This window comes from Pongo abelii, chromosome 21 (genome assembly GCF_028885655.2).
Source record: "Pongo abelii isolate AG06213 chromosome 21, NHGRI_mPonAbe1-v2.0_pri, whole genome shotgun sequence".
In the NCBI taxonomy this organism is placed as follows: Eukaryota; Metazoa; Chordata; class Mammalia; order Primates; family Hominidae; genus Pongo; species Pongo abelii.
In genome coordinates, this window is record NC_072006.2 from 47114063 (window position 1) to 47140753 (window position 26691).

General features: G+C 43.2%; 1 protein-coding gene across 6 annotated transcripts in view; it reads right to left on the reverse strand.

The window, feature by feature from the left end:
- The window catches only part of PTPRT (protein tyrosine phosphatase receptor type T), a 1130568-nt gene that overhangs the window by 805516 nt on the left and 298361 nt on the right, over positions 1-26691 (reverse strand). For all 6 annotated transcript variants that reach the window (XM_024238852.2, XM_063720525.1, XM_054542313.1 and 3 more), the window contains exon 2: positions 20930-21055. In XM_024238852.2, the coding sequence (XP_024094620.2) occupies positions 20930-21055 (126 nt within the window). The remainder of the gene's footprint in view (positions 1-20929; positions 21056-26691) is intronic.

Here is a 26691-nt window from a genome sequence, read left to right on the forward strand (position 1 = left end):
TGGTATTAGAGTTAGAAAACTGGGAATATTACCTAATCAGGGCTCTTCCTTGTATAGGTTAAGGCCACTGGAGCCCAGAGAGACTAAGCAACTTGCTTCAGGCCACACAGCAGGTCAGCAGTACAGCAGACCCGGATCACCTGAGACCCACTGAGCACCATGCTCTGAACCACAAGTGTATGTTTCAGCCATCTCAGATTTTCTGTTTCCTTTAAATCTGTTTCCAAATAGCTTAACACTTCACTCATCCCCTAACTCACTTATTCAATATTCATTGAGGGCATTCTGGTGACAGTTTTAGGAGCTGAGGACACAGCTGTGAATGGAAAAGTTGCCTCCTGCTCTGATGGAGCTTATACTTCACTGAGGAAGATGCGTGTTAAATGCAAAATTATACAGAGCTCCTCTGTATTGAGCTCCCATACTGCCTGACCTGGGACAAGGGCTGGAAGAACAAGGGGATTCTGAGACCCAGTGGTCTCCAAGGCAAAGGAAAGAATTGGTGGCAGTGATGACAAGGGGATGGCAAAGTACAGCAGGTAGAGGAGGAAACTACAGGGATGCAAGCAATAGCTCCAACAAAGAGGTGTCCCAGGGTGCCAATTCTCTGCAGGGGAAAGAAGAAGGGAAGGAGTTAGGTGCTCCTGGTGGAACGCCAGCTTATTCCTGTCTTCCTCTAGGAATGCACTCCCTCTGTCTCCTCCTCAGGCTCCCATTCCTCTGCCCACACCCTAGATTGTGGCAATGTGCAGAATTCTGCTCCCTGCCCTCTGCTCTTCCCTTTCTCCTGGGAAATCTTGACCCTGGCCTTGACCCCTTTCCTAGCTTCCCAAACACCCAGTGGTTCTCAAGATCAATGTACTAAAATTGCCTGCTGTTTCCTGGGCCCCATCCCAGTGCCACATATTGGGATAGGACCCAGGAATCTGCTTTTTAAAAATACCCTAGGTGATTCTGATGCAGATGTTCAGTCTTCCTGCTCACTGAGACCCAAGGTCTGGTAAGCATCAAACACTGGGCCGACACTCACTTGCTAAGAACCCAGTATTCTGGGCACAGAGGTAGGGTCTCTGCATGTGCATCCTGGCCATTTTTAGCACACCTCTATGGGTATGTGTGTAATATACAGACGAGGAAATGGAACCCACGTGGCTTGGGTAGAGTCACAGAACTTCAAAGAATAGGCACCTGACTCCACACCCAAATCCAGTATCTTTGTTCATCTCTTTCACCAAGTTTTCTTGAGCTCACCGATATCTCCAACGCCCTTTTCCTCCTCCCCATTTTTATAGCTAACATCCCCGTTCATGCCTGATCAGTTCCCTCCTGGTCCACTGCCCACCTTCCCACCACAGACTCCCTGCTGCTCCAAGTTGCCTTTCACACTGGCCAACAAGTTGTTATCCTAAAAGACAAATCTGATCAAACATTCCCTAACTTAATCTCTGATGAATCCTCACTCTTATCATCCAACATCCTTCAAGTTGTGGCCCCAACCTCCCTTCTCATCACATCTCATCCTGTACCACATGACCATGGTATCCCTTCCTAGAATACCACATTATTCAAGAGTATTGGTTTGAGTATTTGCCTCTGCCACTTACGTGTGATTTTAGATAAAATCACACTGTCACTTCTGTGTGATTTTAGATAAGTTACTTAATCTTTATGTGCCTCATTTTTCTGAACTGTAAAATGGGCTATTACCAGTAGCTCCTTCAAAAGGCTGTTGTAAAGACTTAATAAAAGAAAGATGACACGTATAAAGTGCTCAGCACAGTGCCATGAAAACAGATGCTCCAAAATGCTACCTGATACTAATGTCATCACCGTCATCCTACCATGTAGTACTACTTGTTATTCTCTGAACATACCACATACTTTGAGGTATCTGACTGGAAGCAGACCCCTCTTGGTGCTGGAAACTCCTCATCAAAATTCCAAAGTGACTGCAAGGTAGGTTGGCCATAAAATATCCATTGTTGAACAAGGTGCTTTGTATGTGAAATTTTAGTTAATTCCCCACATAAGTCTTATGAGGCTCTTGTCCCTTATCCTCATTTTAGAGACGAGCATGAGGCTCAGACAGGTTACCAAACCAGCTCCATATCAGAATGCTAGTCAGTAGTAGAATTGGCATTCCAACTAATATCAGCCTGATTTCAATGTTCACACTTCTGTTCATTTCTTCTATATAAAAAGAACACAGATTTTTTTTTTTAATCACTTAGAGTACACTGTACTGAGAATTGTGTCATGGTATCTTGCATCATTCTTACCCTTCTAAGCTCACCCACATATCACTGGGGCTGGAAGCCTAGAAACTACATCTTACTTTCTAGCAGGGTTCCAGCTCAGTCTTCACCAACGAGAGAGGCAAAGACTGGGCCCTCTCCAGACACTGAGCCTGCTGGCACCTTGATCTTGAACTTGGACTTCCCAGCATCCAGAACTATGAGACATAAATTTAAAAATTTACATATCGCCTTTTTTTTTTTTTTTTTTTTTTGCGACAGAGTCCCACTCTGTCCCCCAGGCTGGAGTCCAGAGGCACTATGTCAGCTCACCACAACCTCCACCTCCCAGGTTTAAGCGATTCTCCTGCCTCAGCCTCCCAAGTAGCGGGGATTACAGGTGCCCATCACCATACCTGGCAAATTTTTGTATTTTTAGTAGAGACGAGGTTTCACCATGTTGACCAGGCTGGTCTCAAACTCCTGAACTAAGGTGATCCACCCACCTTGGCCTCCCAAAGTGCTGAGATTACAGGCATGAGCCACCACGCCCAGCCTATATATCACACATTTTGTGGCATTTTGTTATAGCAACATGAATGGACAAGACAGAAATTAATACCAAGAAGTACAGTGTTGCTGTAACAAATACATAAAATGTGGAAGTGGCTTTAGAAATGGGTAATGAGTAGAAGCTGGAAGACTTTAGAGATTCATGCTGGAAACAGTCTAGATTATTGTGAACAGAGTATTTAGGGGGTTTCTGGCAAAGGTTGAAAAGAAGAAAGCTGGAGAGAAAGGCTCAATCTTAGATATTATCTAAGTATAGTCACAAACAGAATGATGGTAGAAATATGGATGGTAAAGGCAATTCTGATGAGGTCTCTGACAGAAACAAGAAACAAGGTATTGGAAACTGATAGCCAAGAACTTGACTGAATCATGCCCATGTCTCAATGCTTTCTGAAAGGCAGAACTTGCAGGTGATAAACTAGGATATCTGGTGAAAGAAGTATCTAAGCAAAGTGTTGAGGGTGCTACATGGCTTCTCTTGACTGCTTATAGTAAAAGTGAGATAAGAAATCAATTAAAGATGAATTTATAAGTAAAAGGGAAGCAGAACTTAAAGATTTTGAAAATTCTCAGTCCGGCCAGGTCATAAAGGTGTATTATGGAGAGAATACCAAGAGTGTGGCCAAGTCAATGTTTGATAAAAATATTAAGATGCCTGATAACGATACTAGTATGGATGTAAGGAAGCCAGATGCTATTTATCAAGACAATGGAAGAATGACTCCCAAGGCATTTCAAAGATCTCTAAAGTTGTCACTCCAATCACAGGCCCAGAATGCCAAGGCCTGGGGGACAAAACTATATGAAAAAAGAGATCTTGGGCACCCAAGAGACTTCAGGACTCACTGCTCTGTGCCACCTCAAGTCTCTGCTTACTGAATTCTGGTGTAGTGCTCCTTAGATGCCCCAGATGTGACTCAAGTGGGCCCAAGTGTGGCCCAGGCTTCCCCTCCAGAGGGCATAAACAGTCAACCTTAGTGGCATCCACATGGTGTTGACCCTGCAGGTGTGCAGAGTGCATAAGCCATGGGGGCATGGCTACCTCCACCCAGATTTCAAAAGATGCCCTGGAGAGCCTCAGTGCCCAGGCAGAGAACTGCCAGGGTGGGTGGGGCTGCTGTGAGAACCCTCACTAGTGCAATTCTGTGGAGACGTGGGAATGGAGCCACTGCAGAGAACCCCTATTTGGGCAATGTTTCATGGAGCCATGGAGACGGGCAACCCTTGAGACCTCAGACCTGTAGAGCCACCATCACACAACACAAGCCTGGGACCCAGCCCCAACCACTGAGAGCTGCTTTGTGGGGTGCACCCAGCAAAGCCATGAAGAATGGGGCTGCCTGGGGCTTTGGCCCACCCTTGCTGCACGGTGTCCAAAAGGCAGGACATAGAGTCAAAGAAGATCATTCTCAAGCCTCAAGATTTAATGCTGTTTGTCTTCTTGTGTTTTATACTTACTTGGGACCTATTACGCTTTTCTTCTTGCTTATTTATCTCTTTTCAAATAAGAATGTCTATCCTGTGTTTGTCCCAACATTGTATTTTGGAAGTATACAAGTTGATTTCACAGGCACACAGCTGGAGAGCAATTTGCCTCAAGATGAATCATATCTAATTTAGATGACACTTTGGACTTACACTTTAAAGCTGATACAGGAATAAGACTTCTGGGGCTACTGGGATGGAATGAATGTATTTTGTATATGAGAAGGACATGGATTTTGGGGCATCTGGAGGAGAATGCTGTGGCTTAAGTGCAGGTGTCCCTGCAAAATTCACATGTTGGAACTTAAACTGTAATGTGATAGTATTATGAGTTGGGGCCTTTAGAAGATGATTAAGTCATGAGGTCAGAGCCCTCATGAATGGGATTAGCAACATTATAAAAGAGCTGGAGGGAACTAGGTAGGCCCTTTTTGTCCTTCCATGTGAGAGCATAGCATTCAAGCCACCATCTTTGAAGTAGAAATGGGGTCCTCATCAGACACCAAACATAATGGTGCCTTAATCTTGGACTTGTCAACCTCCAGAACTGTGAGAAATAGCTTTCTATTATTCATAAATTACCCATTTTGTGGTACTTTTTATAGTAGCATGAATGGTCTAAGACACCACTGAACAATTCCCTATCTCCCTCCTCTCCCCAGCCCCTGGCAACCATCATTCTGTTTTTTTATTTCTATAAGTTTGACTGCTCTACATACATCACCTAAGTACAAACATACAGTACATGTTATTGATGACTGATTTGTCAGAACATAACGTCTTCAAGGTTCATCCATGTTGTAGCATGTGCCAGGATTTCCTTCCTTGTTAAGGCTGAGTAATATTCCATTGCATGTGTATACCACTTTTTCTTTATGCATGCATCTGTTGAACATTTGGGTTGCTTCCATCTCTTGGCTACTGTGAATAATGCTACTATTAACGAGTGTGTAAATATATTTTCAAGATTCTGCTTTCAATTATTTTAGATATACCATCATGTGCAGCATAATGGTGTTTCTGTCAATGACGGATTGCACATATGAAGGTGGTCCTAGGTGGATAGTTGGCTATAGCTTCTAGGTTTACAAAAATACAGTCTATGATGTTCACACAATGATGAAATTGCATAATGACTCATTTCTCAGAATGTATTCCCATCATTAAATGATACATGATTCTATTTCCAGAATTGGGATTGCTAGATCATATGGTGGTTCTATTTTTTATTTTTGGTTTTCCATATAGACTATACCATTTTACATTCTCACAAACAATGTACAAAGGTTCCAATTTTTCTAGATCCTTGACAACATTTATTTCTTTTTGTTTGTCTTTTTATAGTGGCCAGCCTAATGGGTGTAAGGTGATAACTCATTGTGGTTTTGATTTGTATTTCTCTAATGATTAGTGATGCTAAACATATTTTCTTTCCTTTCTCTTTTTTTTTTTGAGATAGAGGCTTGCTCTGTTACCCAGGCTAGAGTGCAGTGGCACAATCTTGGCTCACTGCAACCTCCGCCTCCTGGGTTCAAGTAATTCTCCTGCCTCAGCCTCATGAGTAGCTGGGATTACAGACACACACCACCACGCCTGGCTAATTTTTGTATTTTTTGTAGAGATGGGGGGGTCTCACCATGTTGGCCAGGTTGGTCTTGAACACCTGACCTCAGGTGATCTGCCCACCTCAGCCTCCCAAAATGCTGGGATTACAGGTGAACCACCATGCCTGGCCATATTTTCGTGTTTCTCACCATTTGTTTATCTTCTTTGGAGAAATGTCTATTTCAGCCCTTTTTTTAAAAAAAAAAAAATCAGGTTATTTGTTTTGTTGTTGTTGAGTGGTAGGCATTCTTTATGTATTCCAGATAGTAACCCTACATGAGAGGTTTGTAAATATTTTCTCCCATTCCACAGGTTGTCTTTTAATTCTGTTCCCTTTGAAACACATTAGTTTTAAGTTAGATATAGTCTCATTTGTCTACATTTGCTCCTGTCACCTGTACTTTTGGTATTATATCCAAGAAATCGCTGCCAAATCCAACATCATAAAACTTTCTACCTACATTTTCTTCTAGGGGTTTTATAGTTTTCACTCTTATGTTTAGGTCTTTAATCCATTTTGAGTTAATTTTTGTGTATGGTGTAAGATAAGGCTCCAACTTCTTTCTGCTACTTGTGGATATTCAATTTACTAAATGCCATTTGTTGAAGAAATTATTCTCTCTCCATTGCGTAGTCTTGGCACCCTTAGTGAAGATTATTTGACCATGTATGTGAGAGCTTCAAAGGTTTTATAAACCTCTAATACCCTGTATTAAACCCCTTCCTGATTGAAATACCTAGAATGGTTTCTGTTTTCCTACCTGAATCCAAACTGATGGACACGTCATGCTTATATATGTTTGCAGCTATGATTTAGAAGGTTTTTGGAAGCTATAGGTCTTATTTTAACCTTAGACACTCTCAGAGTTCTTAAAAGACATAACATATTCTTGCTTGTTCATAGCTTTCACAAGTTGTTTCATTGATGACAAGGCTTTGAATCCTGAGAAAGTGCAATTTGGGTTTCTTAATAAGGAAACACAACACCTAGGAAAGGAAGCAATTTTAAAAGATATTGGCAGATTTGAGGAAAGTTTTAAAAACAGTTTGCTCAAATATCTGTTGCTTTCCAAACATAAAGCATGATTGTGTCAGCACAGAGCACAGTGTCAAAACTAGGTAGATGAAGAGGGAAAATAGGAGGTCTTTTTAGAAAAGGGTAATTTCTCTCAATTACCAAATGTCTCACTGATTAGTAGTTGTGGGGAAATAAATTCTGGAGTTGTACCTGTGATATTAATGGGGCATGTGATAGATCATTGCAGCTCTGCAAGGATGCATGAGAACAGAGTACGTGCCTTAAGCTCAACTGGGAGATTTATCTTTCTGCGAAGGTCTGGGCTCTCAGGGACAGATTGTACGTCAGGTGCCCCACCTCCATATACTCATGAAGACAAATTCCTCTGTGAAGAAGCAGAAGCAGTTGCCCTGCTTGACAGACAGACGAATGGAGGGGTTAGGACCACAGGAGTCTTCACCAATGTTTTGTTTCATAAACGTATCACTAAATTCCTATGTTTAAAATTGCCTTTTTCTTGATTCATAAATTACAAGTCAAAGAATGCTAGAGTCAGAAGAAATTGACTTCTGATATTACAATGGTCAATAAGGTCCAGGGAGGGATGATGTGTGGCCCAAGGTCACAGAGCAAGTTAATGGCAGAGCTAGGACAGAATCCAGGACTCCTTATTTTTAGATCCATTTCACAGAAGTGGGTGTAGGAAGCCCAGAGAAAGGCAGCTCAAAGTCTGAGGTTAGTGACAGATCTGGGATGAGTTCCCAGGGATGCTTCCTTAGCCACTAGGCAGAAGGCCATGCTAACCAAAGGCCTGGCAGTAGAGATAATGCCTACCCAATTCCACCATGTGCCTGCAGCCCACACAGAACCACAATAATAACCACAGGAAGAACAGAGCTAGAGGGGCCTGAGGTAGCTCTGTTGTTAATATGTTGTACTTATTTAAAATCACATGTTTCCACCCAATCCTGGGTAGGAAAACTGAGGTCCAGAGGTTCAAGTCAACAAAGCAAGGCAGACACAGAAGTGTTGTGTCCGTATGCTAAAAGGTGGATGCCTGGGAGTCATCAGTGGGTGCCACTGAGTTGAGCTGCTTTGGTTCAAATCCCCTTCCCGGCACTTCCAACCTCTATGATGAAGGGCAAGTTGTTTAATCTCTTCATTCCTCAATTTTCCATCTATAAAGTGGGAACACATGGTACCTACACTGCATAGGGTTTTGTGAACCATAAAGGAAACAAGGCTTTAAAGCACCTGGCACAGAATGAGTGCTTTATAAACGCTAGCTGTTACTATTCTCAAAGAGAGACATCCCTGTCGGTGGGAATACAAAACACGTCATAAAAATCTGATAATCTAGGAGAGAATTGACCAATAGAAACATAATGTGAGCCACATATGCAATTCTAAATTTTCTAATAGGCACATTTAAAAAGGTAAAAAGAAATGGGTTAATTTTAATAATTTATCTAACCCAATACATCTAAAATATAATCATTTCAACATGTAATCAACATAAACATTATTAATGAGATGTTTTTACATGATTTTTTCATACTAAGTTTTTGAAATCTGGTGTGTAGTTTACACTTACAGGACTAGCTACAATTCCAGTACTCCGTAGCCATGTGTGGCTAATGACCGCCAGATTAGATACGGCAAATGGGACCTCAATGGATTACTGGATTTTCCAGATTGTTGGACTTTATTTTTTAGAGACATCGCAGCCATCTTATTTTTACTAAATTGGGGAAAAAAGACTATATTTATACGAAACTATTTCCTTTTCTTACCAAATATCTCAGAATGCATATTTGTAATTCAAATTACTATAATATCCAAAGCATAATGAAAACCTGTTTCCTCACTAATGAAAAGACAGATCACACATTTAAAAATGAAAGGTTCACTTGGAGGAGCTCTAGCCCCTGCAGCAGCAGCCCAATCGGTTGAATGGTCCACGAAGACATCGTTCAGCATCAGCATCCAGCCAGCATCACCATGATCAGGATGATTCTCAGAAACGTCTTCCTCTCAGGATGCCCTGGGAGTGGCTAAAGTTGAAGCAGCAGGAAACAGAGGAATCTTGAAGGACGTCATCTCTGTGGTCCTGTTAAATGCATCTCCGACACACGACTGTTTTTGTGATGCTTCCTTTTCAAAGAATTTACTCTGAACAACATGCAGGTTCACTGTATCTGCATTTACAGAGACACTGACAGACTTAGACAATTCAACAAACCGACAGGATCAACCCTCCACTAAAAGTAAAGCATTTCTTCCATTCTTCCAGTGAGAAGACGTCCTCCCCTCAAAAAAGTTTTCGAGCAACTTTAATAAATACAATTTTAAGCGTATATATGATTGAATTAGGCAAAAGTCCACTTATGGTATCTAATATACAATTTAATTACACATACATTTTAAAATCCCATTTCATAAAATATTAATTGAAAAATAGAGAGTGGTTCAGGGCACAGATTCTGGATCCAGATGGCCTGAATTCAAATCTCAGCTCCTCCATTTACTGTAACTCACTTTTGAGAGAGTTGACATGCTGGGCCTCAGTTTCCTCCTCTTTAAAATAGGGGTGATAACATCCAGCTCACAGTGTTGTTGAAGTATTAAACAATGTAAAAACATGTAAAGCCCTTAGAACACTGTCCAGGAAGTGGTATACACATGTTAGGTTAAAAGACATAGTGGTTTATTATCCATTCACATAGACTTTAGAACCCCTTTATTCTTTCTTTCTTTCTTTTTTGAGATGAAGTTTTCCTTTTGTTGCTCAGGCTGGAGGGCAATGGCGCAGTCTCAGCTCACTGCAACCTCTGCCTCCCAGACAACCCCTTTATTCTAACTCGTCAAACGCAGCAGTGTTTGTCATCAGAAGAAGCACTTTTTAAGTTGAACGATGCCAGTCTCCATCACTTTCACTTCCCATTACACCATTTGGAATGTAATACTTTTTGAATCTAGGTATGATGTCACAGAAAACTGAGTGTCAAGGCAAACATCTATGTGGATATTAGCACAGACAGGTTTTCCCATTTATCTGGCAGCTGTGTATTCTGATCACCACAAGGACATCATGTTGCTTTTCAAAGCCATTGTTAGGACGTTGTTAGGACACTTGTTCATTACCATCACCAACACTCGTCATTACTTGGTCATATCCTCCGGAATAATTACTAAACCTGCATTCAATTTCCTTGCCTTTTCTATCAATTCTGTGATCCCTGTAAACATCCCAAACTAGCACTGATTGGGGTCATTGCAGGCTAATGTAGTTTCTTCAATTAATTTTGTAGCTCCAAGTACACGAAAAACCATCTTATAATATCAGATGTTTTGTAAGAACTTTTCTCAGAGCTGTTTGGAGACAAAGATCTTGTCTTTTATTTGGGCACACAGGAGGCATTCTAGCATTTCTTTCTTCTCCCACCTCCATCTCATAGGTTTTAGCTGAATAAACCATGGTTCATTCACCCAGGAGAATATCATGTAGCCTTGGATGGTGAAAATTAACTCTGAATATAGTGGCATAAAAAGAGATGGATGACAGAAGGGTTTGAGAGCTATGATTCTATTCACTGTATGCATTCCTAGGCGGCCACAGTGCAGCTGTCCAGAGCACAGCCTGGACCCTTTCCAAGGGCACGTCCTGTCTCCACCATATGCTAACGATGACCTGGGCAAGTCATTCAAGCTTTCTGTGCCTAGGTTTCCCGATCTGTAAAATGCAGATAACAGCATCTACATCAGAGGACTGTTGCAAAGATTAAATAAGTTAGTATATTTAAAGTACTTAGGATAGTACCTGACACATACTAAGCACTACATAAGTAGCACGTCTCTATTACTATTACCACATACAGATACTCTCTGTCTTCCTCCTTCCCTCTCTCCATCCTCCTTCACTCTCTCCCTTTCTCTCTCAAAACACATCAATATGTTAATGGTGATATTTAGGCTAACTGTAATCAGGGTGGGGAGAGGTAACTTATATGTTCAAACTCAGCATTTTTTAAGAATAAATATATAATATTTTGTCATTAAAGAGGAAAGAAAAAAATGTACTGACTCAACAATTGCTAAATGGGAACATAAGAACTTACAACTTTAAACCAATCAATAATAATATCAGGTGTGATTAAGGACACTTAAAGGCCCATACTTCCATATGATTTTATTGTAAGCCTCACATTAAAGGAAGAGTAGGTCAATCTGAGAATAGATCACATCTTCCCAAGAGGAGCCTCTTACAGGTGTCACAAGCAGTGCCACACATTCTTGAGAGTGTGCCAGGCCCCAGAGCAAAGGAAGGGGTCATCCCCAGTGTCTCTTTATTTGCCCCAAGGATCCTGGGACCAACTTCAGAGCAGAAGAACCCAGACCAATCAGGCCCTAGGACCAAGTGGCCCATCCTGACCAAAGCCTCATCAAGCTCAGAGTTGGGCTCAAGACATGAAAGCTACAGATGCCCCAGGTGCCATGAAAATGCCAAAGAAAGTGGCAGCCGAGCGTTCTCCTGAAACCACTTTCTCCCAACCTTCCCAACATGAATAACTTTAACGATAACTCAGTTATTGTTAAATAACCACCTTCCTTATTCCAGGCCCCATGCGGGATACAAGGAATTCAGCAATGAGAGGCAGTCCATGCCCTGGAGCCACTCACAGGCCTAGTAGGGAATCAGAGACAACATGTGATAAACTCAGCTACAGAAGCATAGTAGAGAGGTAAATGCTGTGAGGGGAGTCAGGGAGGGCCTCCTGGAGGAGGTGACATTTGTGCCGGGGTTTGATTTAGGAGGAAGGAAAAGTGGAGCTGTGCTCTAGCCTTAGGGATCAGCAAGTACAAAGGCATGACGGTGTGACCTGTAGGGTTTGTGGATGAAACAAGAGATATCAACTATGACTATCTTTTAAAAAATATGAAGTTTCTGGAAGAATATTAAGAAGCTCATAATGAACAGAAAGCTGAAGGATCAGGCCTGAAAAATAAGCAGAAAAAAAGGGAGTTCTGGGAGATCAACAAGCAAGAAGTCCAGCAACCTCATAGCACAAACACCATGGCCAGACACCACCCCTACTACTGCATACCCCAATTCTCCAGCCTCTGGCTGCTGGCCCATCCTTCCTAGATGAAAAGTCCTGGACAGCAAGGCCCACCTGCTGCATCCAGGTTACCTATCCAGCCACACCCAGGCTGCCAGGAAATGATGAGCAGCTGGCACCTTAACCTCTCAGCGAGCTACACAATCCACTGAGACTCAACAAAATGAGAGATACCCCAAATCAGGAAACAGGGTTGGAGACTGGACTCCCAAAACAATAACACAAAGGCTATTTTGTAATCATGTGATTCATGTGTAATCATGTGATTACACAGAAGAGGAAATGAAAGAGAAAAGGGCAGGAGGGGGCACTGAGGCTCGAGATACATGCTGGGGTCGCATCATGAGAAACTTCAATTATTAATAAGAGCAATTCATCTAACAAACATTTGCCGCTACCTACTAAGCCCCAGCACTACGGTTACAAATATAAATACAATGTTGTCCCTGCCTACAAGAACTGAAGCTAGCTCTGTTTATGGCCCGTGAACAGGCTTGCAGTTCATCCAATAAACATGAGGGAGCCCACACAGCTTTTTATAGCTAGCGTCCACCTGGATTGACCAGTGCTTGGACCATTCTATTTGACATTATTTCCAACACTATTCTTGCTAAAGCCCAGGGAGTACCTAAGCTAAGAGCTAGAACAAGGTGCAATCAGAGGACCATCACAGTGCCTGGCTTGTGTTTAGTGCTTCAGAATTTGCAAAGCATTTTCCCAACCATCAAGTCATGGGCAAATGTCCAGGACTACATGTTTGCCATGTGGATGATATTCCTTCCAGATGTCAAAGATAATACACAACCATTCTGTTTTGGGTACATAAGGGAATACAGAAATATATACATATGAAAACAAATTCAATAACTTCTATTGGAGATGAGCACAGAGATGTATGTACAGGAATACTCACCGCAACGTGATTCAGGAGTAACTGGAAAGGACTTAAATATGCAACAATATGGGGTGATGAAATAAATCGTGGAACAGTCATTGCAATGGGTAACTATGAAACCTTTAGAAAACATGGTTTTATGGAACATTTAATGACATGGGAAAATGCTAAAGAAAAAAGCATTAAATAGCAAAACAGATATTTCCGCAAGTTTGTGTGAACATATGACTTTCATTTCATTCTTTATAGCTATCTCTATTGTGCATTTTCTTGACAATGAATACACATTATTTTTGCCATCATAAATCATGACTGCAAGTAGAAACAATTTTTAAAGATGCTTAGTTGACAATAGTACCATGTCTGCAATATATATTTCTCTAGCCTGGACATCAAGCCTGACTCCTCAGCCACATAAAACTCACATGACCTTGGACCAGTTGCTTCACTTCTCTGGGACTCTGTTTTCTCAAAAACAAGCGACAATATCTCGAACTCATGGGATGGTGGGACATTAGATGACTTGTTGTACAGGATGATGCCTAACCCACTTCTTAGTTATAGTGGACAAGTAGTAAATGCCAGCTCCCTGAGAAGAAAGCAAAGCTGGCCGGGCATGGTGGATCAAGCCTGTAATCCCAGCACTATGGGAGGCTGAGGCGGGTGGATCATGAGGTCAGGAGATAGAGACCATCCTGGCTAACACGGTGAAACCCCGTCTCTACTAAAAATACAAAAAATTAGCTGGGCGTGGTGGCGGATGCCTATAGTCCCAGCTACTTGAGAGGCTGAGGCAGAAGAATGGCGTGAACCTGGGAGGCGGAGCTTGCAGTGAGCCAAGATCATGCCACAGCACTACAGCCCAGGCGACCGAGCAATCTCTGTCTCAAAAAAACAAAACAAAACAAAACAAAACAAAACAAAACAAAAAAACAGAAGAAAGCCAAGCTTCCAATACTTACAGTGCTTGTGTGGAAAATGTGACCTGGGTAGGTGACGGGGTCAGGGTACTGATGTGTAACTGACCTGGTTTTAGTTTCCTAGAACTGCTATTAAAAATTACCATGAGCTGGGTGGCTTAAGACTACAGAAACCTACTGTCTCACAGTTCTGGAAGCTAGAAGTCCAAAGTCAGGGTATTGGCAGGGCCACGTTGTCTCCAAAGGCTCTAGAGAAGAACCTGTCCTTGCCTTGCCTGACTTCTGGTGTCTGTTGACAATCCTCAGCAATCCTTGCCTTATGGCTGCATTGCCCCAATCTCCACTGCCACCTGCATGTGGCCTCCGTCCCTATGTGTGTATGTATCTTTGCCTCCACCAGTCGTATTGGGTTAGAACCCAATATGACCAGCATGACCTCATCCTAATTTGATCATTTCTATAAATACTTATTTTCAATTAAGTGTGACATTTACAGATATCAGGGGTTAGGACTTCAACTTATCTTTTTAGAAGACACCATTCAACCCAAACAGACCTCAACCCTCCCTTTAGAAACATGAGCAGTTAGAGCAAGGCAGGAACCCACAGGCAAAGGCCCCATGGTGTGAAGGAACAGGCCAGGACCACTCTGGAGACGGTGCTGCTTCCATGACATGCTAGTTGGGTGAAATGTGTGTGTGTGTGTGCGCGCGCGCGTGTGCATGTGTGTCACCTGTGTGTGTGTTCTCCCAACTCCTCCTCCTTCCAATCTGGAAACTCACTAAGCTTTTTCTATTTTTCTGCTCTAGAAATGTGTGTAGGAAAAATAGAAGAAGCTGCTTGAAATCAAGGCTTCCTTCCTTCCTCCTTTGTTTTTTCTAACTCTAAACTTACTTAAGAGAGAATGCTGGGGTCTGGAAGGACTGGGCCAAGAAGGGTGTGCTTTTGAAGGCTAAGATGGTGAGGAGAGAGGTTCTCCCATTTTACGAAGGTGGGAGGTATGGATCTGCTGGTGCCACACTGCTCCGTGGCAGTACCTGAGGAGGGGCAGGCCTGGGGGGGTTGGTGGGTGGTACACCTGGGCTGGCTGGGCTGTGACAATGGCTGCTAGCCTGAGAAAGCAGCAGCAGAATCACTAGACCTAAAGGGAATGCAGCAGTGGGCTTCCCAGAGAAAATCACAACAGTCTGCTTAAACCCCAGGAAACTCATAGAACCCTAGGGAAGAGGGAGCTCCAATAGTGCCTAAAATGTAGTCTCAGCTCCCTGGGGACTGAGGGTCAGATTCAGGTTTATGTAAAGAAGAGAAATAAGTGAGTATTTCTTATGTACCTGATTTTACAACCTGAGATTCAACCCTAATCCATACCTCATGCTTAAAAGAATGTCCTACAAGTATTCAAAGGATATAGAAGCAAGCCACCCAAGCCCCACTACCTCTGGCTTCAGCCCTTTCCGAAGGATACCTCCAGCACTCACATCTTCCTTCAGCCCCCAGGATCCTCTCCTGCTGGGCCCTGGGCTGTAATTCAGGGCTGTACCTCAGAGATGACTTGTGGAAACCCATGCCAAAGATGGGGAAGGCAGGGCTAGGAACTGGTGGTAGCTGCAGTTAGTCCCATAGGCAGGATAGACAGCTAGAGAGAGGGTCTGTGAGTGAGTGTACTAACCCCTGCTCCTCTGTGACAGCCTCAGTAGAGATAAGGTGGCAAAACCAGGTCTGAAGCCTGGAATGCTAGTGCAAGAGCTTCTCCCATGGAGAGAGATAAGGAAAAGTATATATTTAGGTTGATGCAAAAGCAGTTGCGGTTTTCGCCATTACTTTCAATGGCAAATAACAGTGGTTGTGTGTAACATTCAATTCACAGAGCTGGGCTGGAGGAAATGTCTAAGCCCTCGATGCAGCAATGCATCCTGGACTTGAAAAGCCTCTCTGGCCTGTCAGGACCCAGAACAGAACACCTGCTGAGCAGCTCGCCTTTGTAAAGCAGCATCAGTGAGCTACGAGTGGGGGCAAGGTCTCAGGTGGACTTGGACTTCCAGCCCCAGAGATTGCAAGAACCATAAAACATTTAGAAAAACCAACATTGACTATCCCCTAGTCCAGGCAGACAGTTCACACTCATGCAGACATCCTCCATTTAACTCTCACATTAGTCCCCAAGATAAAGATGTGGAAACTGGGAATTGAGACCCTGGGGTCACTCAGCTGTTGTGTAAGATTGGAATACACTGACTTGCAAACATGTCTATGATAAGGATTTTGAAAGCAAAGAAAAGGATGTTATGAGTGAGAATAAGGAGGAAGTCCATCTTTAGACAGACGGATAAGGGAAGATTGCCTTGAGGAGTCCTGTGAGCTGAGACATGAAGAAATCAGCAAAGCGCCAGATGCAGTGGCTCATGCCTGTAATCCCAGCACTTTGGGAGGGCGAGGCAGGAGGATCACCTGAGGTCAGGAGCTCGAGACCAGCCTGGTCAACATGGCAAAACTCCATCTCTACTAAAAATACAAAAATTAGCCAGGCATGGTGATGTGCGCCTGTAGTCTCAGCTACTTGGGAGTCTGAGGCATGAGAATCACTTGAACCTGGGAGGTAGAGGCTGCAGTGAGCTGAGATAACGCCACAGCACTCCAGCCTGGGCAACAGAGCGACACTCTGTCTCAAAAAAAAAAAAAAAAAATAGAGAAAGAGAGAACCAAAGAACAAAAGAGAAATCAACAAAGTGAAGAATTGAGAAAACAAATTCTGGTGAGAAGGAACAAGGAACAGTATGTGCAAAGGACCCGTGCCAAGAAAGAATCTGACACATCTGAGGAACTAAAACACACCAGGTATGAGAGAGGAGAAGAAAAGGGGCCCAAAGAAGACACTGTATCACGCAGGATCTTACAGGCCATGACAAGGATTTCAGATTTCATCCTATGTGCCAGGGGAGGCCATCAGCAGGATTAAGTCCCAAAATGACATGGACTGAGTTACCCAGACCAAGTATAGCATGGAGCTCACCACACAAAGGGGATGGGCAAAAAGCTGTGGAACATCTGAATAAATAGACTCAAACTTGACTTCCAAGATGAGGAGAACTGCTGGCTTTACAAAAAGAAAGCAAGATTTCAGCCTTTGCCCATAAGAAGAACAAATAGTTTCGCCTAATCCAAATTCGCTTTCATGCCTCTCTGCCTAAGTGGCACACAGAGCCGCTGAAATCCACAGGCGCATCATGACAGAATAATTTCAGTGATCATTATCAAATGCCTCTATTTAGAAAAGCCCAGAAGATTGTATTAGCATGATCCAATATTTATGAAATGACACCCTGCTGTAATGAGGGGCTGAGAAAATTAATATTAGAAGCAAAAGCCATGTCTTTGGGTAGAGAGAGTAGCATGAGTAAAAAGACACACTTTTACTCAGCTTCTTAGAACTTGGTTTTCTGATCCGTAAAATGGGAAGGATAGTAGCAAAGAGGAAAATACGTGATCAGTTAGTAAAGCACCCAAAGGTCTTAATAATGTTTTTTTCATTCATTCCTGTATTAATAAAAACACCTAATAAAGACTATTTGCCCATCCACACATCCATCCAACAAAGTGCTAATTTAGTACATAGGATGTCTGATGTACTGCATTAGGCACTGAAGATAAAGTTGTGAACAAGATTCTCATGGTCCCCATTCACATGGAACTTCTCATCTGGGAGTAAAACACGCACTGGATGAATAACACCTGCTGTGATTCGTGTTACTAAGGACAAGTGCAAGGTGCAATGGGAACCATTACAAAGAGAGCTGACCCAGACTGAGATATGAAGAGGACGCACAAGACAGTGGATAGGGGAAAGGCTCCATGGAGGATGCCAACCTCATGTGAGTTCCCGAGGCAGGAGAGAGTCAGAACATTCTGGCAATCGGCAGAAGCCAGTGTAAAGTGAGCACAGTGGGATGTGGAGCATGATAATGATTTGGAGGTTTAGGGAGGATCAGCCCTCAGAGCTTTGGAGGCCACAACAGGGCTTTGGTCTTTCCTGGGGCAATGAGAAGCCTCAGAAAGGCTTAAGACAGAAGCTGGGTGGAGACAAGGAAGAAAAGAAGTAACAGGAACATGCTTATATTCTAGAATAATCTCTTTGACATCTGTTTGGAGAATGGATTAAAGTCAAAAGAGTTAAGTCAAGGAGCCAGTTAGAAAGTTTTCCACTTACCCAGGAAACAGACAATGGTTGTGTTCACCAGGACAGTGGTGGCAGAGATGGAGAGGCTTGGGCAGACCCAAGATATACTTAGGAAGTAAAATGGCAGAATAAAGTGATTGACTGGGAAAGTGGGTGAGAGAGAAAAAAGAGAAACATGGCCCCCCGGTTTCTGAATCAGTACCAGTAGGGTGAAGTGAGCTTTCTGGAGACGAGGAACAGTGGAAAGTGAGTAGACAGGGAAGGGGAAATGCGTAAATCAAGAGTTCAGTTTTGGAGATGTTGAGCTTGGAGAGCCTACAACATGCTACAGGGCTTTAAGTGGACTAAAGATGAGCAGAAAGAGCATATGTGAACTCACACACACCCATACACATGCATATGCACACACCGCCGTATACACACACCCATACAAACACACACACACACACACCTCCCATACACCCCCCATACACCCCCCCACACACATACACCTCCATACACACAGACCCCCATACACATGCATACACACACACTCACATGCTCCCATATACATGCATACACACCCTCCATACACACATACACCCCCATACACACACCCCTATACACTCCCATACACACACACATGCACACCCACACCCCCATACACATGCACACACCCCCATACACACACCCCTTACACCCCCATATGCACACACACCCCACATACACACATACCCATAGGCATGCATACACACATACACCAACACATCCCCATACACACACACACCCCCCTAATACACAGGCATGCACACACAACGCACCCATACACCCCCATACACACACACCCATACACCCCCATACACTCTCACACACACCCATACACATGCACACACACCCTCCATAAATGCACACCCATACACACACACCCCCTTACACCCCCATATGCACACACACATACACCCCCATACACATACACACACACACCCATAGACATGCATACACACATACACCAATACACCCCCATACACACACACACACACACGCACATATACCAGTACACAGGCATGCACACACACCACACCCACACACCCCCATACACACACACAGGCGCATACACACACGTATACACACTATAAGATCCAGATTTATTGGGCCACTATCAAGGAGGGCCATGAAGAGTAGAGCAGATGTGCTATGTTTAAGCAGAGGTGTCTTGGATTCTTGGGGTCCCTAATGGGATGGGTGATTTATCATGTAAACCAGGCAGTACTTTTTAAAGTCAGCATGATTGGGCAACAGACAGAGGTTGTTCCACACTGCCTTACTAATGGGGATGCACACCTGTTGATGACTTCGCTCATTCAAAGTAAGGTCCCACCAGATCTGGAATGCTCAATTTTGTACCACAGCCCAACTTTATTACACCTAAGGCTTGTATCAACACTTGTGAGAAATTTATACAATTAATGCCTTTAATAGGAGCTATCCATAACCATCCAGTGCCTCCTGCTTTGGAGCCAGACTCAAAGTGAATGAGGCCACACCCTCACCCTCACCTGGGCATCTCTGAGCATCTTCTTTGCTCCCAGTTTAGTAGCATCCTGGAAAACCCCGTTCTCCAGAGGTAGCCAAGATGACACGGCAGCTGGGCAGTGGGTTGTGTAGGTGTAAAATTCCTGAGACATCTAGGCTGGAGGCATAAATGTCAGAATCACCAGCACAGAGGCAGTATCTGAGGCCATGGGAGTGGTTGAGGCCAGCCACAGAAAGAACACCCAGTAAGCCTGAAGAACTCTTAATACTCCATGGCCAGAGCGCGCTGACACGGGAGACTGAGAAAGAACACCTGGGGGATTGGTGAAAACCAAGACAGGTGTGGGTTAAAGCGAGGGAGCCTATGGTCAAGGAGAAACTGTAGAAAATGGCCTCCCTTCTCCAACAAGCAATTGTCTTTACAACTGTGGCAGGATATGTGATTATTCAGAAAAGTGAGCTTCACTTTCTCAGAGTCGCAACTCTTCCTGGCTTCTATCACCAGGTAAGCCTCTTCAAGACGCACCTTACGCAGGCATACCCCACATTTAGAGTCTAAGTGTTCTCTCTGAGTAGACCTCCTTCAGGTACTTCCCCTGAAACATATCAGGTGTACCTCACAGGCCTGCCCCATGCAGGTATTCATCAAGAAATCACACTAGGCCTTCAGCACCGCTGGTTAAGGATAAAAGATTGGTATTTAGAATGTCAGGATATTAAACTTACGATACAATATATAATAATAACATAATAATATATAATAATGATATGTTATATAATAATAAAACCTTATAAAAATCTGTGGAAGTATCCCTAAATATATATATAAATTATATAATATATATACTATGTAACGTATATAATGTATAATATAATATATAACCTTATAATAATCTGACTGTAGACGTCTCCCTAAATATATAAAATATATGTAAATAACACATAATAATAATATATAAAAATAATATAATAATATAATTAATATAACCTTATAATAGTCTGACTGTTGAAGTTTCCCTAAATATATACAACCTACGTCCATGTGGCCTGGAAGAAAAGGAGTGACCTTAAATTCTTCAGAAGCTCTTTCTTTCCCTGACACACCACTATCATCAGGCTCCCAAGCAAAACCCAGTGATACCTACTTGTAGCTAAAGCTTAGAATCTCGAAGCTAAAAGAAATGCTGAATCCAGGTGACATGTCACTAGTATCAAATCCTGAAGAATTCATTCAGCCTTGGTTTGACCACCTCTGAGTGTAGGGAACTCACTACCTACAGAGCTATCGATTCACATCTCAGAGAGCTCAATGTGTAAGTAAGTTCTTCTCCCCATGATTCATGGTAAAAACTAGCCATCCCCATTACAGCCCCAAACACGATGGATCACATACCTGTGGGCACCGCCTGGTCCAGCATTGGTTTCTCCCATGTGTTAATCTGCTCCCAGGTGAACCCATTGGTCCCTAGAGCCACACTATAACCACAGTTGCTGTAGTGCTCATCAAAGGAACAGCCACCTGCAGACAAAAGAGATATGGGTAAATACATTCCTGTGTCTGAGGCTTGGTTCATTACCTCTGTCTCGTCGGCTCTTCATTTACAGCTTTGAATTTTAAACTCTGGAGAAGATTTTCTTTATATATATATATAGAAAAAAGACGAGCAAATTGGATTTTTATATTTGCTTTGGTGCTCTCAGGAAAGGCACTGGCATCTGCAGGCCCCCGTATTTAAAAAAGTTAATAAGGCTAGTTACATTGATTTTAATCTTCCTTCCTGAGAAAGTAAACAGCAGCGTCTCAGATTCTAAGTAGGAAAAATGAATGCCGGGGCATGCCTCTGTAATTGCTTTGTGCAGCACGGAGAGATGCTGTGAGGCAGCGGAAGGAGCACTCACTTCCGAGTCTGGCAAAACCAGACAGCCATCACCTTCCACAAGGCTGTGTGAGCTCAGGCCAGATGCTTCATACCTGAGCGTCTCCGTTTCCTCACCTATGATACGGAGGGAAATGTCCAACCTTACAAAAATACCATGAGGATTAAATGGAATAACATGTGAAAAGTAACTGCCACATAATACTTTCTCAATGCCCACCTGTTTCTCTGTAAAAAGCAGTCTGAAAAATCATATTTCATGGAGTGAGAATTGAATTTGTAAGAAAGTAGACAATCATGCACCTGGAAGATAATAAAGTCAATGTTGATCATGTTTAAAGCTTCTCCCTTTAACTTTAAAGGTCAAGCCATCCACCATTTGACAATAAGTTATATTCATTTGCTGTTGACAAGGATTCACTGAGCATATGCTCTGGGCTGTAAGTCCCATCAAGGTGACGTTGAGAGAGGTGTGGGGTGTACAGTGGAGGCTCCAACTAGGAAACACTGGTCTTTCCAGAGAAATAGGAGCCCATTATATTCTGGAGGAGAAAGCAGAAGTGGAGGAGAAGTGAACAGGGCTTTGAAGGATGGGAGCATCTCCATGGGCGGAGGGCAGGAGGAATGGCATTCTGAGTTGAGCCCGCAGGGTACACAAATGCAGGGAGGCAGAACTGGGACTGAGTTCTACAGCAGCCTCCTGGCTGGTCTCCCAGACCTGTTTCACACTCCAGTCCATCTTTTCCAATGTCCCCTTCTTGTCTCCTTAATGTTCAGAGGGTGCATCACATCACCATCCTCCTCCTTTAAACGCTCATAGGTTTCCCACCCCACAGAGAAACACTGTCTGCTATAGATTAAATGAATGCCTGCAAAATTCATGCTGAAGTTTCAACCCCCAAAGTGATAGTATTAGGACACATGGCCTTTGGGAGGTGATTAGGACATAAGGGCAGACTCCACATGATTGGGACTAGTGCCCTTATAAAGAGACCCCAGAGAGCTATCTCGCCCCTTCCACCATGTGAGGACACAAGGAGAAGGTGCCATCAAAGAAGCAGGAGCTGGGCCCTCACCAGATGCTCAATCTGCCAATGTCTCGATCTTACACTTCCTAGTCCCCAGGACTGTGAGAAATCAATTTCTGTTGTTTATAAGCCACTCAGTCATGGTATTTTGTTATGACAGCCTAAATTGACTAAGAAAATAACCAAATATGGCTTTATTCAATTCATCCCACACTAGCCTGGCCCATGTGCTCATTAACATCACACTATTGTCTCCATCAGCTGCAAAGAACCAAATTCTTTCTCTGCACCCCAGACCTGAGATTTCCTCTGGATAGTGGTGGTGGACATCCTGTTGACAGATTTGATATAGAATACAGTCCAAACACCATGGAAGAAAACCTGTGATAGAAAAGCTTTCTCCACTTCCCTTTCTTGTTGGATATGGACACCCAGAAGAGCTGGCCTTCAGCAACTACTATGGTCCAAATGTGCGTGCTCCCCTTAAATTGATAGGTTGAAGCCTAATCCCCAATGTAATAGTATTAGGTGGAGCCTTTGGGAGATGCTTCCAAAGGATTGTGAGGGCTCTGTTCTCAGAAATGAGATCACGCCCTTATAAAAGATGCCCTAGGCAGATCGTTCACCCCTTCTGCCATGTGAGGACTCATAGAAGGTGCCATCTATAAGGAATGGACCTTTACCAAGTACCAAATCTGCTATCACCTTGATCTTGAACTTGCCAGCCCTCAGAACTATGAGCAATTTCTATTTTTTAAATAACCCAGTTTAAGGCATTTTGTTATAGCAGCTGAAATGGATTAAGACAGCACCCCATTGAGTATCTTCACTCTGTTCGAGGAAAGCCACCCAGAGAGTCGCCTGACCAGGAATATCAGCATTCAACTTTTCAGGAGCAAAATGTAAACTTTTCTTCTCATATGCCACTGAGATCTTAGGGTTTAACTGTTAGCACCGTAGAGCTTTGTACAACCTGACTAATATATGAAGTGTGTCATACTTCAACACAGTGATCTAAAGAAAGAAAGAAGAAGCATATTCTCCCAAGCATTTGCTCTCTGTCAGGCAATATATTCGACACTGATTACATATACTATCTCATTAGCTTTCACGTAATCCTCACAAACCACATGAGGTACATTGTATCTCAACTTTAAATCTAAGGGAATTCATGCACTGAGGGGATAAATAACCTGCTCAGGCAACATGGAAGGAAAGTGTTGGAGCCAATATTAAATCCATGGCAACACAGCTGTAGAGCCCATGCCCATCCCAACAGGCCAGAGAAAGAATTATTCCCCCAAACCAAGAACAAGTTCTTTCACTTATAAAGTAATGAGAGAGGCCAGGCAGATAAAGAACTTCCAAGGTGGTTGGGCCTCTCCATTCAAATCCACTCCTTTACTTATTCTAGAAACATTCAACAAGTTTTTTTAATGGGCTCTGGACATGGCACGGAATTGATAGATATGATCCTTACCCTCACAAAGTTTGCAGAATAGAGTGAAAGGTAAGCATGCAAATATACACTGAAGATGCAATGGAAAATATGCTTTCTTATGTATGTGTTGATGCTAAAAAAAAAAAACAAGTTATTATTTTAGTTGATGGTTTAATTAACCAAATTCTCTTCCTTCTTCTAGATAAGATTTAAGAAGGCTCACAGCTATACCTCTAGGCATCCCAGGTTACAGATCGCAGGCAAGGTCACATTAATAATTGCCCCTAGTCCGTTGGATCCATTGCCCACACCTCACCTCCCTGCCTCTGCTTAACTGTAGGTAGACTGCTCAGCTGATACTGAGCTGACTGCTGACAGGTCCTGGCCCTCTAAGGACTAGGGATGTACCTCCTCTTCACAGGCACTCACTGAACCACCTTGCTTCTCCCCTCTGCTGAGCTCTGTTGGTCACTTCAATCTGCAGCAGGTAAGCAAATGCTTTTCCCTTCTTACAGTCTGCTCTTTGAAACTAGGGTTCCACAGCAGCAGGCCTTGGACCCCAGTGACCCAATTTTTATTTTCAAACCACAGTCCTCTCTTTGCCTCTGCAGAAGAGCTCACTTAGAGTGAATTTAAAAGCAGCTTTGCACTCTGTCTTGAGCCACTATTTCTTCAGAATATTCAGGCCCCACTGTCAATTCTATTCCACTCTGCCAGAATTTGTCATCACTTACGGGATGACATATGCATTCAGGACAGAAAATGGGGACCTTAAGGTCACTTTGGGGACCTTAATGTCCCTCCCACAGAAGAGTTTCTAGAAACAGGCTCTTGTTCTGCACTTTTATCACTTATACATGTCTGAATCCCAGCAATACACACAGTTCATGATTTTTCCATGGAGCCCTTGGGCTCCCAGCAAAGCAGGGAATTTCAAGGAATGCTGCCTAACTGGTCACTGGTCCAACCAAAGCAGCAGGTTAAACATAGAAGCAGGAAATACTGCATGATGACAAAAATCAAATTGAGGACAGGAAAAGAAAGAAAAGCAGGACAGAAGGAGGGAGCCACAAATCTATGCTGCGATTTTCCACGTGTTCCTCTACTAAAAGGGCGTTACATATATAGCTCTGAGCTTCTGACACCCAACAGAAAAAAAGCAAAACCTGGTAAGGTACTGGACACTCTGTGTTTTTATAATAAAAGCCAAATTGCTCAGGGAAATGACAACCATTTCAGGTGCTTTGATCAGACAAGAACTTCTCTGCAGGAATACTCATAACAGAAACCCCAGATCCCATAATGAAACAACATCCGCATAAAGGGGTGAATGGCCAGTTTCATGAGACCGTTTCTCATCATCATTCTCAATATAAATTGATAGCATCACCTAAACACACAATTCAGTAAAAACTCATTGGGGCCCAACGCAATGCAGTCTGGATACCCACTCCCTATTGGTCTGACTTGACTCAAAGGTAAGTTTTAAGAACTATTCAGGGGAGAAAATATACTTAATATGTATTTTTAGGCAACCTTTATGAGTTTTCTGTCTCCCACATTGAGAAACAGAGTGGCTATGAACTCAAGACTACATAATCCAATAGCAACTGACACTGACATCTGGGTACAACCTGTTGGGCTCACATCCCTTCTCTGTTTCTGAGCTTTCATTTTCTGCTGTGCAAGGCAAGGGGCTGAACAAGATGACTGCAATGAACCTTCCACTTGTAACATTTAAGAAATCCAGAGATTCAGAAAGAACTGGAACTCTCAGGAACCACAGAGATACAGACCCATGCAGTCAGCACAAGTACTGGCTAGGGTGCCATGCCACTGACAGCTACCAAGAGGAAGAGGAGAAATTAAAGCCAAGCTTCCCCTGGACTGAGAACAGAAAACATTTAAACCCAATAACATCTATCTGTCTTGGCACAATTCCTAGTGGCCATAACATCTGACACACCCAAAACAGGCCCCAGACGTTGCTGCAGGTGTTTATGGCAGACTACTTAGGGGAGATTTATGGTTCCAGAGAGTCCCTGATAGTTTGGCTGTGTCCCCACTCAAATCTCATTCTGAATTGTAGCTCCCATAATTCCCACGTGTTGTGGGAGGGACCTGGTGGGAGATAATTGAATCATAGGGGCGGTTTCCCCCATACTGTTCTCCTGGTAGTGAATAAGTCTCGCAAGATCTGATGATTTTATAAGGGGTTCCACCTTTCGCTTGGCTCTCATTCTTTCTTGTCTGCCACCATGTAAGATGTGCCTTTCACCTTCCACCATGATTGTGCTGCCTCCCCAGCCACGTGGAACTGTGAGTCCACTAAACCTGTTTCTTTATTAAATTACCCAGTCTTGGCTATGTCTTTATCAGCAGTGTGAAAACAGACTAATACAGTCCCCAAAGACACTCATTTGGATGCTAACCTCATTCAGGTTTGAAGAGCAGGTGACATCATTTAAGTGATCTCAACCTCACCACAATCATTTTTGGGAGGAAGGAAACCCAAAAAATCTACACCTACCCCAGGAGCTGGGCTCAGCTGAGGTTTGGTGAAGATCCACATAATTGGGGGAGGACAGGGAAGTGCAGCCACTGGCCAAGGACCCAGCACCTGCCCAGAGGAGCTATTTCCCTGGGCAGGCTGAGGTCAAAATGTGGCAATGGCCCCAGATGCTCTGATGTGAATCAGACATAAAAAGTCAACAGAGAAATGGAAAACTGTAGCAAGGAAATTGGATTTTGAAAATCCATTTGGGTTTGGTAATGTATAGCATATCAGCATCTGTAAGGGAAGTAAAAA